Below are 9,480 nucleotides of genomic sequence, written 5' to 3'. Positions count from 1 at the left end.
GACCAGCCTGGTCTACAGAGCTAGTTCCAGGACAGGCTCCAAAGCCACAGAGAAACCCTGTCTCGAAAAATCAAAAAAAAAAAAAAAAAAAAAAACAAAGGCTGAAGTAGAGTCCGCATGTGAGGAACCACATGATGGCAGGACTGGATGAGTTTAGTCACGGGGCAGCCATTCTCTGTTGCTTTATTGAGACAGGTCAGGTATTTCTACATAAGAAAAACATTCTAGGGCTAGGGAGATGGCTCAGAGGTTAACAGCACTTACTATTTACTACTCTTCCAGAGTTTTTTGGTTTTGTTTTTTTTTTTTAGTTCTATTCATTCATTCATTCATTCATTCATTCATTCATTCATTCATTCATTCATTATGTATGCAATATTCTGTGTGTATGTCTGCAGGCCAGAAGAGGGCACCAGACCTCATTACAGATGGTTGTGAGCCACCATGAGGTTGCTCAGGACCTTTGGAAGAACAGGCAATGCTCTTAACCACTGAGCCATCTCTCCAACCCTCTTCCAGAGGTTTTGAGTTCAATTCCCAGCAACCACATGGTGGCTCACAACCATCTGTGATGAGATCTGGTGCCCTCTTCTGGTCTTTAGGCAGACATGCAAGCAGAACACTGTATGCATAATAAATACATAAATCTTTTTTTTTTTTTTTTTTAAAGAAAGATATTCTAAGACAACATCTCTTTTCTGTTCTTAGGTATGGACACAAGTTAAATGTGTCTGATTTATATAAATTAACAGACACAATTACAATCCGTGAGCAGGGAAACGGGCGGTTGGTGTGTCTCTTACCCAGCAGCCAGGCCCGCCAGAGCCCCCTGGGCTCTTCCCAGTCACATGATGGCTCCTCCACGAACTGCAGCCCAGTTCTTTTTGAAGAGTTGGAATATCATGAACCTGTCTGCAGGCAGCACTGCTCTAACAAGGACTTCAGGTACATCGGCACCCTCCAGAGAGTGTGAGCAGGGAATGCTTTCCACTCCTGAGAAGCGCCAGCTCACTGCTTGCTGTCTTTCCTGCAGTGAACATGAATTTGATCCAGACTCTTACAAGATCCCTTTTGTGGTCCTTTCTTTGAAAGCGTTTGCGCCTCAAGTTCATAGTCTTCTCCAGACCCATGAGGGCACTGTGCCTTTGCTAAGGTGAGCGATGTTAGCCGTTGAGAGTAGAGTGTTGAGTGTCATTCCTGCAGTCTGCCTACTGACTGAACCAAGGATTAGAAATAGGGCTGTGTCCTGGGGTTGAAGCTGTAAGAAGTGGATCCATGCACTTAGTATTTTAACAAGAAACTGGGCTTCCATTGAATTTCACAAACATAAACATGAGGACAGTTTCTTCTCTGCAGGAAAGATGTGCATCCGGACTGAAAGCTGCACAAGCCAGTAGAGTGCATCATTCCATCTGTGATCAGGTTCCACAGACAAGGACCACCTCCAGACTTGGTGGCCTTGGCAGCCAGTGTGCTTTATCTCACTTCCTAGTGAACACTGCCCAGGGATTTCTAGAGCTGTTAGAATAGCACCGAGACCAGTACTATAGCAGTTATTTCTCAGCACATACAGATTAAAGCCTGCAGTTGAGCTTGTACTGCCTTTTCCATTATTTTCATTTAACCCCTCCCCCCCACTTCAGCTTTCCAGATTGCTATGCTGCGGAGTTTGGTGACCTAGAAATCGTGCAAGACAGCCCCAGGGGTGTCCCTTTAGAGCACTTCATCACCTGCATTCCAGGAGTGAACATTGCCAGTGCTCAGAATGGTGTCAAAGTAGTGAAGTGGATTCACAACAAGCCCCCACCTCCCAACACTGGTAGGTGGGCAGGTATCAGGGATTAAGGCCTTAGCTCCCTCCTGAATACAAGGAGGCCAGGAGAAAGTTGTGGCTTTGATTTTAAACAGCAGCACCGTTTTTATCACAATGTCTCCTCTGATCTTAAGACTCCCCAGATGCTAAGGGGTTACCAACTTCAAAAGTGTCTGACTTTTGAAGATATCAGCATTGGGCCAGCAGGATGGCTCAGAGAATAAAGGAGCCTACCATGAAGACTGACAACCTGAGTTTGAGCCCCAGGATCCACATGGTGGAAGGAGAGAGCCAGCTTCCACAAGTTGTGCCATGCCATATGTGTGCACAGGTGCACGCGCAAACTCACACACGTGCATGCTTGCGCTCTCTTCTCTTTAGCCCTAATGTGTCTTCTTCCTAGGTTTGTACCTCTGTTTCTGTACAGGAAAGGTGAGAGGGTAACTGGGAGCCTGAGCCAGCAGCTCTGGGGAGCTCTGAGAAGCTCTTTCCTGAACCTGTCCTCTCCCTCACAGGATCCATGAAAGGCTCACGCTCTGTCTTGTGCCACTTCTATAAAGGTTTTTGTCTGATTTTTTTTTTTGATTTTTAACTTTTGTATTATTATTGGAGATAATATCTCACTTAATTAACCCAGGCTTACCTTGAACTCATGGATCCTCTTGATTCAGCCTGCCTTGCCCCAGTACTGAGATTAAGGGCACTTGGCATTATTTTAGCTCAGCCTAGGTTTTGTTTTTTGTTTAAAGCTTTTATGAGATGTGAGTCCTTGAGATAGTGTTTAACCCTGACGGTGCAGCCCTGTTTATATCATAGCGCGTAGGGACAGAGGAGGCTTAACCCTGACGGTGCAGCCCAGTTCATATCATAGCGCATAGGAGACAGAGGTTTGGTCTTCATAGGGTGGTCCATCCGCTAGGCTTCATCATGAGACTGTCTCAGGAAGGAAGTAGGTAGATAGATCTGTTTCTGAGTCTGTTTTCCATCCTGCTCCAGTTACTGCCTCCCATATCTTTGTGGGTAATATTTCAAGTCCATTATTGGTTAATTGCATTTTCGTGGATCATCTGCCTGGGCCCATCTATACTGTGTCTGTGGGAGAAATACTGTCCAAATGGCCAAGTTACAGATAGATTTTTGAAATATTGCCAATGTAGTCTGGGAAATCCTTGTTCATCTTCACTTCTGCCATAACCCCAGAGTGCTCTGCTTTCCTTTGACACTTTTTGAGAATTATGGGCACTAGTTTGCCTGCCTATAGTAAGATAGCCTGGTTGTTTGATTCTGTGGCTCCTGTGTGTACAAGCTGAAACTTGAAACAGTGGCTTGCTGTGTAGTGAACACACTATGTGTGTTTATTATGTCAGTCATGCCTAAGGTCTTCTGTGTTTTTTTCCTTCTCTAGACCCTTGGCTTCTGCGTTCTAAAAGTCCTGTGGGTAATCCCCAGCTGATCCAGTTCAGCAGAGAAGTAATTGATTTACTGAAGAACCAGCCGTCTTGTATACTGCCAATTAGCAATTTCATCCCTTCATACCATCATCATTTTGCAAAGCAGTGTCGAGTTTCAGATTATGGATATTCCAAGCTGATTGAACTATTAGAAGCAGTGCCTCATGTGTTACAGGTAAAGGGTACAAGGGGTTATTTGTTCAAAGAAAGGAGTGTTCTTCCATGACTTCAGCTGCCACAGCAAAGACACAGACAAATGGTACCTCATTTCTCAGAAAGCCATACTGAGCTAAACATCCTGTTAGAACTTGTTTCAAAATGCAGCTGCCCTCTCAAGTGTTGAGGGAACTACAAATTTCCAACCTGGAACAATTTCCTGGAGGCCTGTGAGCATTTCCTCCCAGTGTCTGTGGGCTGACACCTTTCTTGCAGTGTTCTCTAGGATGCTCATTACAGGGGCTGCTGTGAGCAGCATTTCTTACATGTTGATGCCTACCAGGGAGTCGAGGGCTCTACCCTTCATGATTTGGACATTAGTCACTGAACTAGAGTTTAGCCTTGGATTGTTATCTAGGCTGCCTGTAACTTCCCCTGAAGACAGTGTTTTCATAATTTCCCACTTGTTAAAGAGGCTTGAAAAACTTCAGCTGTCTTTTCAAGGCAGGGTTTCTCTGTAGCTTTGAAGCCTGTCCTGGAACTCGCCCTGTAGACCGGGCTGGTTTCAAACTCACAGAGATCCACCTGTCTCTGCCTCCCAAGTGCTGGGATTAAAAGTGTGTGCTACCACCACCCGGTGACTACTTTAGCTATCTTTTAGAGCTGAAATTAGTCATCCAGACTGAGCACATGCTCTTCCTCTTTGTGCTCATGATCATTTGAGAAAATAGCACTTTGAAAACAAATGAGCCTGGCCCCAAACAGCTGGACCATTGTTCTTTTCAACTGTATATGTTGAATTTTGTCCATTTCAGATTGCAGACATTGTACATAGAGGGAGATAGTCTGAGAGTAACAAGAGCAAGAAAGATAGAGATGAGGTTGACACAACATATCTTTTGAGTTCTTCAGTACAAATAATGAGAACATTTCATTTTCAGATTCTTGGAATGGGCTCCAAACGTCTGCTGACCCTCACTCATAGGGCCCAGGTGAAGCGCTTTACTCAGGATTTACTAAAACTTCTCAAGTCCCAGGCCAGCAAGCAGGTCATTGTGAGAGAGTTCTCACAGGCTTATCATTGGTGAGTTGATGGGAAGCTTTTAGAAAAAAAAAAAAAATTAACATTCTTTTTTCCTACAAGTTTCAAACAGTCCTCTCACATTTCCGTTAAGCAGAGTTTTGTAAAGCTTGTCACTGTGGCAATGAGTTTTACTCATTTTTCATCCTTTTCCCATTTTAAAACATAGGTGTTTCTCAAGGGACTGGGATATCACAGAATATGGTGTATGTGAGTTGATTGATATCATATCAGAGATCCCAGACACAACCATCTGCTTGTCCCAACAAGATGATGACATGGTCGTTTATATCCGTAAAAGAGGTATGTGGAGGGGGTTGTCTGTCTCAGTAGTGCCTTTGGTTTTTTGTTTTGTACTTTTGAGGCCCAACTTCACTGTGTAGCCCAGGCTGGTTTGAACTTAGAGTATTACTCTGACCTCAGCCTCCCAAAGTGTTGGGATTGCAGACATGATTCTAGTTATCGATTACATTATTTTAAATGAAATAGGTTTTTTGTTTGTTTGTTTGTTTTGGGGGGTTGCCCTTTTCCCTCCTTTTCCATGGTTCTTAATGGTTCCCTTGGAAGTGTGGTTTGTAAAACTGCCTGTACAGAGAACCTGTGTTGTTTGTGTTGTTTGGAGGAAGGGAAACCATGTATCCTGCAGGAAAGCACACTGGTCTTTCAGAACAGACTCAGAGATGAGAAGAAACTGTAGCCCAGCTGTGTGCAGCAGTTTCTAATGACCGTGTCCCTTGACACAGTGCATACTTTGGAAGGAAACAAGCTCATAGAAATGTGGCGTTTGTCTTTCCAGTCCTAGTAGTTCAGTACTGTCAACTCTGGAGAGAGACCTGTTAAATATCATATTCCCCCTACCAGTGAGAGTCTTTGTGTCTCAGAGTTAAAATTTGTGGTGTCTGTCTTTTCCTGGTTCTCTTCCAATCAATTTAAAATTAATAGAAATGAAGATCAATGTTTAAGTACTTTTTCTCTTTAATTTTGTTGAAATTTTGATACTCTTTTTTTTTTTTTTAATTTGTGCAGCTACTCAGCAACTTACATTGACTGCAAGTCCAGGATATCTCTCTCTCTCTCTCTCTCTCTCTCTCTGTTTTGTTTTGTTGTTTTCTTTTTTTTCCTAGGACTTTAGAGCCTGTCCTGGAACTAGCTTTTGTAGACCAGGCTGGCCTCTAACTCACAGAGATCCGTCTGACTCTACCTCCCAAGTGCTGGGATTAAAGGCGTGCGCCACCACCGCCCTTGATACTCTTTTCTGATGGCAATTTTGAACTGAAGATCAAATAAATAAAAGTGTGAATGTTCTGTAGAAATAACACTGTCTTGTTCACATAGGTGTAGTGGACAGGATTTATAGTAATTGTTCCTGTCTTGTAGGTGATGACACATGTGTCTCTCACCTCCCACAGTAGTAGCCTCACGGAGCTGACCTCTGTGACTCCAGCAGTGCCCTGCAGGTTGGGACTAAACACAATGGATGGGAGCCTGATGTGTGATATTCTTTGTCTTTTGAAGAACGAACTCAGGATGAGATAGAAAGGACAAAGCAGTTCTCCAAGGATGTTGTGGACTTGCTGCGCCACCAGCCCCACTTCCGGATGCCATTTAACAAGTTCATTCCCTCTTACCACCACCACTTTGGCCGACAGTGCAAGCTTGCATACTATGGATTTACCAAGCTGCTTGAACTTTTGGAAGCCATACCTGAGATTTTACAAGTAAGTGCAGAGATTATTCTTTAAGTGTTTTTCTGGGCAGTGTATAGAGAGGTGTTGTTACTGTTACTCATCAGCAAAACTGTATTTTGACCTGTTAGTAATTTTAGGTAATGGAGGATTTGTTTGTAATCCCAGAATTTATGAGATTAAAGCTAGCCTGGATTAAACAGCAAGATTCCACCTCAAAAATAACTTCAACTTGTGTTAAGATAATCATTAAAAATAGGATGAGATGGTTCAAATGTTAAAATGGCTATTTTTTGAGCGGCACCATGCTTCCCAAATCCCGTTGGTTAGAGGTGGGGTGAAAGAATTCATGCCAGGCTTTTCCAAGTGGAGCTGGATTTCTGTTATTAATTTTATTAACATGATATTTGATTCCAGATGTGTTGTTAAAACTTTTTATTGTTGGGAAATGTACATACTAGAATTTACTACCAGGAAAAGGATCATCCTACATATGTGTTTGCGTGCCCAGGGAAGAGCTCTCTGACCTTGCAGAACTGTGCCTGCATAACCGCACTCCCATCTTAAGTGACCAGTGTGTAGGAGGTTTTCATGTTGTTTAACTCTGCATACAATCATGTGTTCAGACCCTTCATTCCTCCCTATGTGTTTGTTAAGGTACTGGAATGTGGAGAAGAGAAAATCCTGACTTTAACCGAAGTGGAGCGATTTAAAGCTCTAGCTGCCCAGTTTGTTAAGCTTCTGCGGTCCCAAAAGGATAACTGCCTTATGATGACAGATCTGCTCACAGAATATGCTAAAACTTTTGGTTATACATTTCGTCTGCAAGACTACGATGTCAGTTCGGTCTCTGCTTTGACACAAAAACTCTGCCATGTTGTAAAGGTAAGCCGATGTCCGTCTACTGAGTAGGCTGTGGCCTGGCCCATGTGGGGTGTTGTGTGTATTGCAGCATTTCTGTTCCCTCTGTGTATTGCTGTTGCTTTACAGCTGTGTGTCAGCTAGACCTTACTAGGTAATAGGAGGTGGCTTGATGTGATACTTTAGACTCATGGTCTTCCTTTTGTATCTTTATTTATGACCTTTCTGAACTGATAAGGTCACTTTTTATCCTAGGGTACGAGTGCTCAGGTAAAGTTGAACCCTTCCGAAGAGTTCTTGGGATATGGTATCATGTATCTTCCATGGACCCTGACTCATTTAGGGGTCATCCTAAGAGTAAACACTAGCTTAGAATTGCCCTTGTGACTGCAAACCCCTTCTAGAAGGCATGTTCCTTCCTCTTCCCTACCCTCCCACTTACAGGTAGAGCCGCTGGACAGTTTCTAGAACATCTATTGCACAGGACCAGGAAACATAGAGCCGCTGGACAGTTTCTAGAACATCTATTGCACAGGACTAGGGAACAATTGCCAGGAGGAAGAAATGTAAAGGGAAGCAAGAAGTGGTGGCACCATCAGTCACACTGAGGGAATCTGGTTATATACTGATTACTGATAGGTTAGAAGAAACAGGAAGGGAGTGACCAGTTGCATTCTGAGACTTCAGTGGGTGGTGGCGACTGGTGTGCTCCTGAGAACAGCACTTAAGAGTGGGCCCAGCAATGTCAGGATGTCAAGGGAGAGTGGTAGAAGGATATGCCACAGCTTTTGGCTAGCTTGATTGTAAGAGGACACAGGATGAAGAGAACTAATGGGCTACTGGCCTGAGATGCAGGTGCTGCAGTTGAGTTTGGGGAGTGCCAAAGAAGGATGACTTGAGAAATGAGCAGACAAAGGCAAGAAGGGCTTCTGGGAAATGAACACAAGAAAAGGCTTCTGGGGTAGAATAAGGAAGTGGACCAGAAGGACAGACTGCCTTAACACAACAATGAGGGCTGTTGGGTTGGCCCTAGTAAAGTTAATTCTGGTATTTGTCACCATGAAAATAATGCTATGTTGCCATTAAATGGAAGGTTACAATGGCTGTTTAAAGAGAAGGGGTCAAGGCTTAAGGTAGAAGAGCTCAGAGAAGGTCTGATGTGTGGCCTCAAGGGTGAGGAGCAGCATTGTGCACGTGGGGAGCTCATGCTCATGGATGGTAGAGACAGCCACCATTGGCGTGTCACCCAGATGCAGGCCCAGGGGCTGATGGCTGGGCTCATGGTGAGAGCTGTTCAGATGACCACGACTGAAATGACTTAGGGCTAAAAAAACTTAAATTGACACAAATGCCAGTGTTGCTAAGATGGACAGTAACATGAGAAGCAGAAACCTGGCCTGCAATTGCAGGACCTCAGGAAGACTTGAATTTCATGTTCAGCCTGGGAAATTTAACAAGACCCCATCTCCACATTTAGAAAAGTAGAAAGACTGGAGTCACAGCTCAGTGTAGAGGGCTTGTCCAGCTTGCAGAGTCCTGGGTTCATCCTCAGTGCTGGGGACGGGGAAACAGAACCAAGTGAGGAAAGGACTCCGAGACTGGAGAGAGAACAGGGAATTGGAGAGAGTAATGTTGTCTAGAAGTGTGGGCAGTCTAGCTTCTCCTTTGTTGTGTCATTACAAGGCAGGCAAGGAGTATTGCCAGAAACCCCTGAAGAGTCCAACAGAGCCAGTGCTGATACCCAAAACATAGGAACTCTGAGTTTCTTCTTGGGATTTTTAGTCTCATTGATGAAAAATCTAAAAACAGACTCAAAATGGAGCTTGAGGTCAGTTTACTAGAGTTTTAAAGAAAAAAACCCAGGCAGACAGGCTATAAATCTTGCTGTACCTAGAGGAGAAGAGTAAAGAAGAGAGGAGGCAAAGTCATGCTATTTGAAAAGCTGGCACAGAGGTCAGCAGGGGAGTTTACAGAAAGTACAAGGGAACGTGTGCCAAGGCTCTGGTTGTGTCTGAAAGGAAAGATAGAAGAGAAGAAAAAATACTTAGGGCTTTCCAAGTCAGCATTCCGAAAGATGGGCAGTCCCAGCCAAGCCTCATAGTGGCTTGTGGATGGGGTTGAGAATGCTGGGAAGGAATGTTGTCTTATGATGAACCCATGCATCATTTAGCCAGATCTTTTTCTTGCCCAACTGAATTAACTATTTCTAAAGAGCATTTCTTTGTTAATTTTTATGCATATGGGTGTTTTGCTTACTTGTATGTCTGTGCACCACATGTGTGCAGTGCCCGTGGAGCCCAGAAGAGGGCATTGGATCCTCTGGCACTGGAGTTGCAAATGGCTGTGACCTGTTGCGCTGGAATTGAAACCTGGTCCTCTGGAAGAGCAGGGATTTTTCGAGACAGGGTTTCTCCGTAGCTTTTTTTTTTTTTT

At 44.0% G+C, this 9,480-nt stretch overlaps 1 protein-coding gene across 2 annotated transcripts in view; it reads left to right on the top strand.

The window, feature by feature from the left end:
• Marf1 (meiosis regulator and mRNA stability factor 1) overlaps positions 1-9,480 on the top strand; it is a 55,699-nt gene that overhangs the window by 25,489 nt on the left and 20,730 nt on the right. For both annotated transcript variants that reach the window (XM_005350353.3, XM_026780155.1), the window contains 8 exons: positions 709-945; positions 1,034-1,153; positions 1,644-1,819; positions 3,219-3,439; positions 4,362-4,504; positions 4,671-4,804; positions 6,017-6,219; positions 6,844-7,071. In XM_005350353.3, coding sequence (XP_005350410.1) covers positions 709-945; positions 1,034-1,153; positions 1,644-1,819; positions 3,219-3,439; positions 4,362-4,504; positions 4,671-4,804; positions 6,017-6,219; positions 6,844-7,071 — 1,462 coding nt within the window. The remainder of the gene's footprint in view (positions 1-708; positions 946-1,033; positions 1,154-1,643; positions 1,820-3,218; positions 3,440-4,361; positions 4,505-4,670; positions 4,805-6,016; positions 6,220-6,843; positions 7,072-9,480) is intronic.

The sequence above is a fragment of the Microtus ochrogaster genome, chromosome 7 (genome assembly GCF_000317375.1).
Source record: "Microtus ochrogaster isolate Prairie Vole_2 chromosome 7, MicOch1.0, whole genome shotgun sequence".
NCBI classification, from domain to species: domain Eukaryota; kingdom Metazoa; phylum Chordata; class Mammalia; order Rodentia; family Cricetidae; genus Microtus; species Microtus ochrogaster.
Note: the sequence above shows the minus strand (reverse complement) of the source record. Positions and strands in the feature narration are given on the sequence as shown.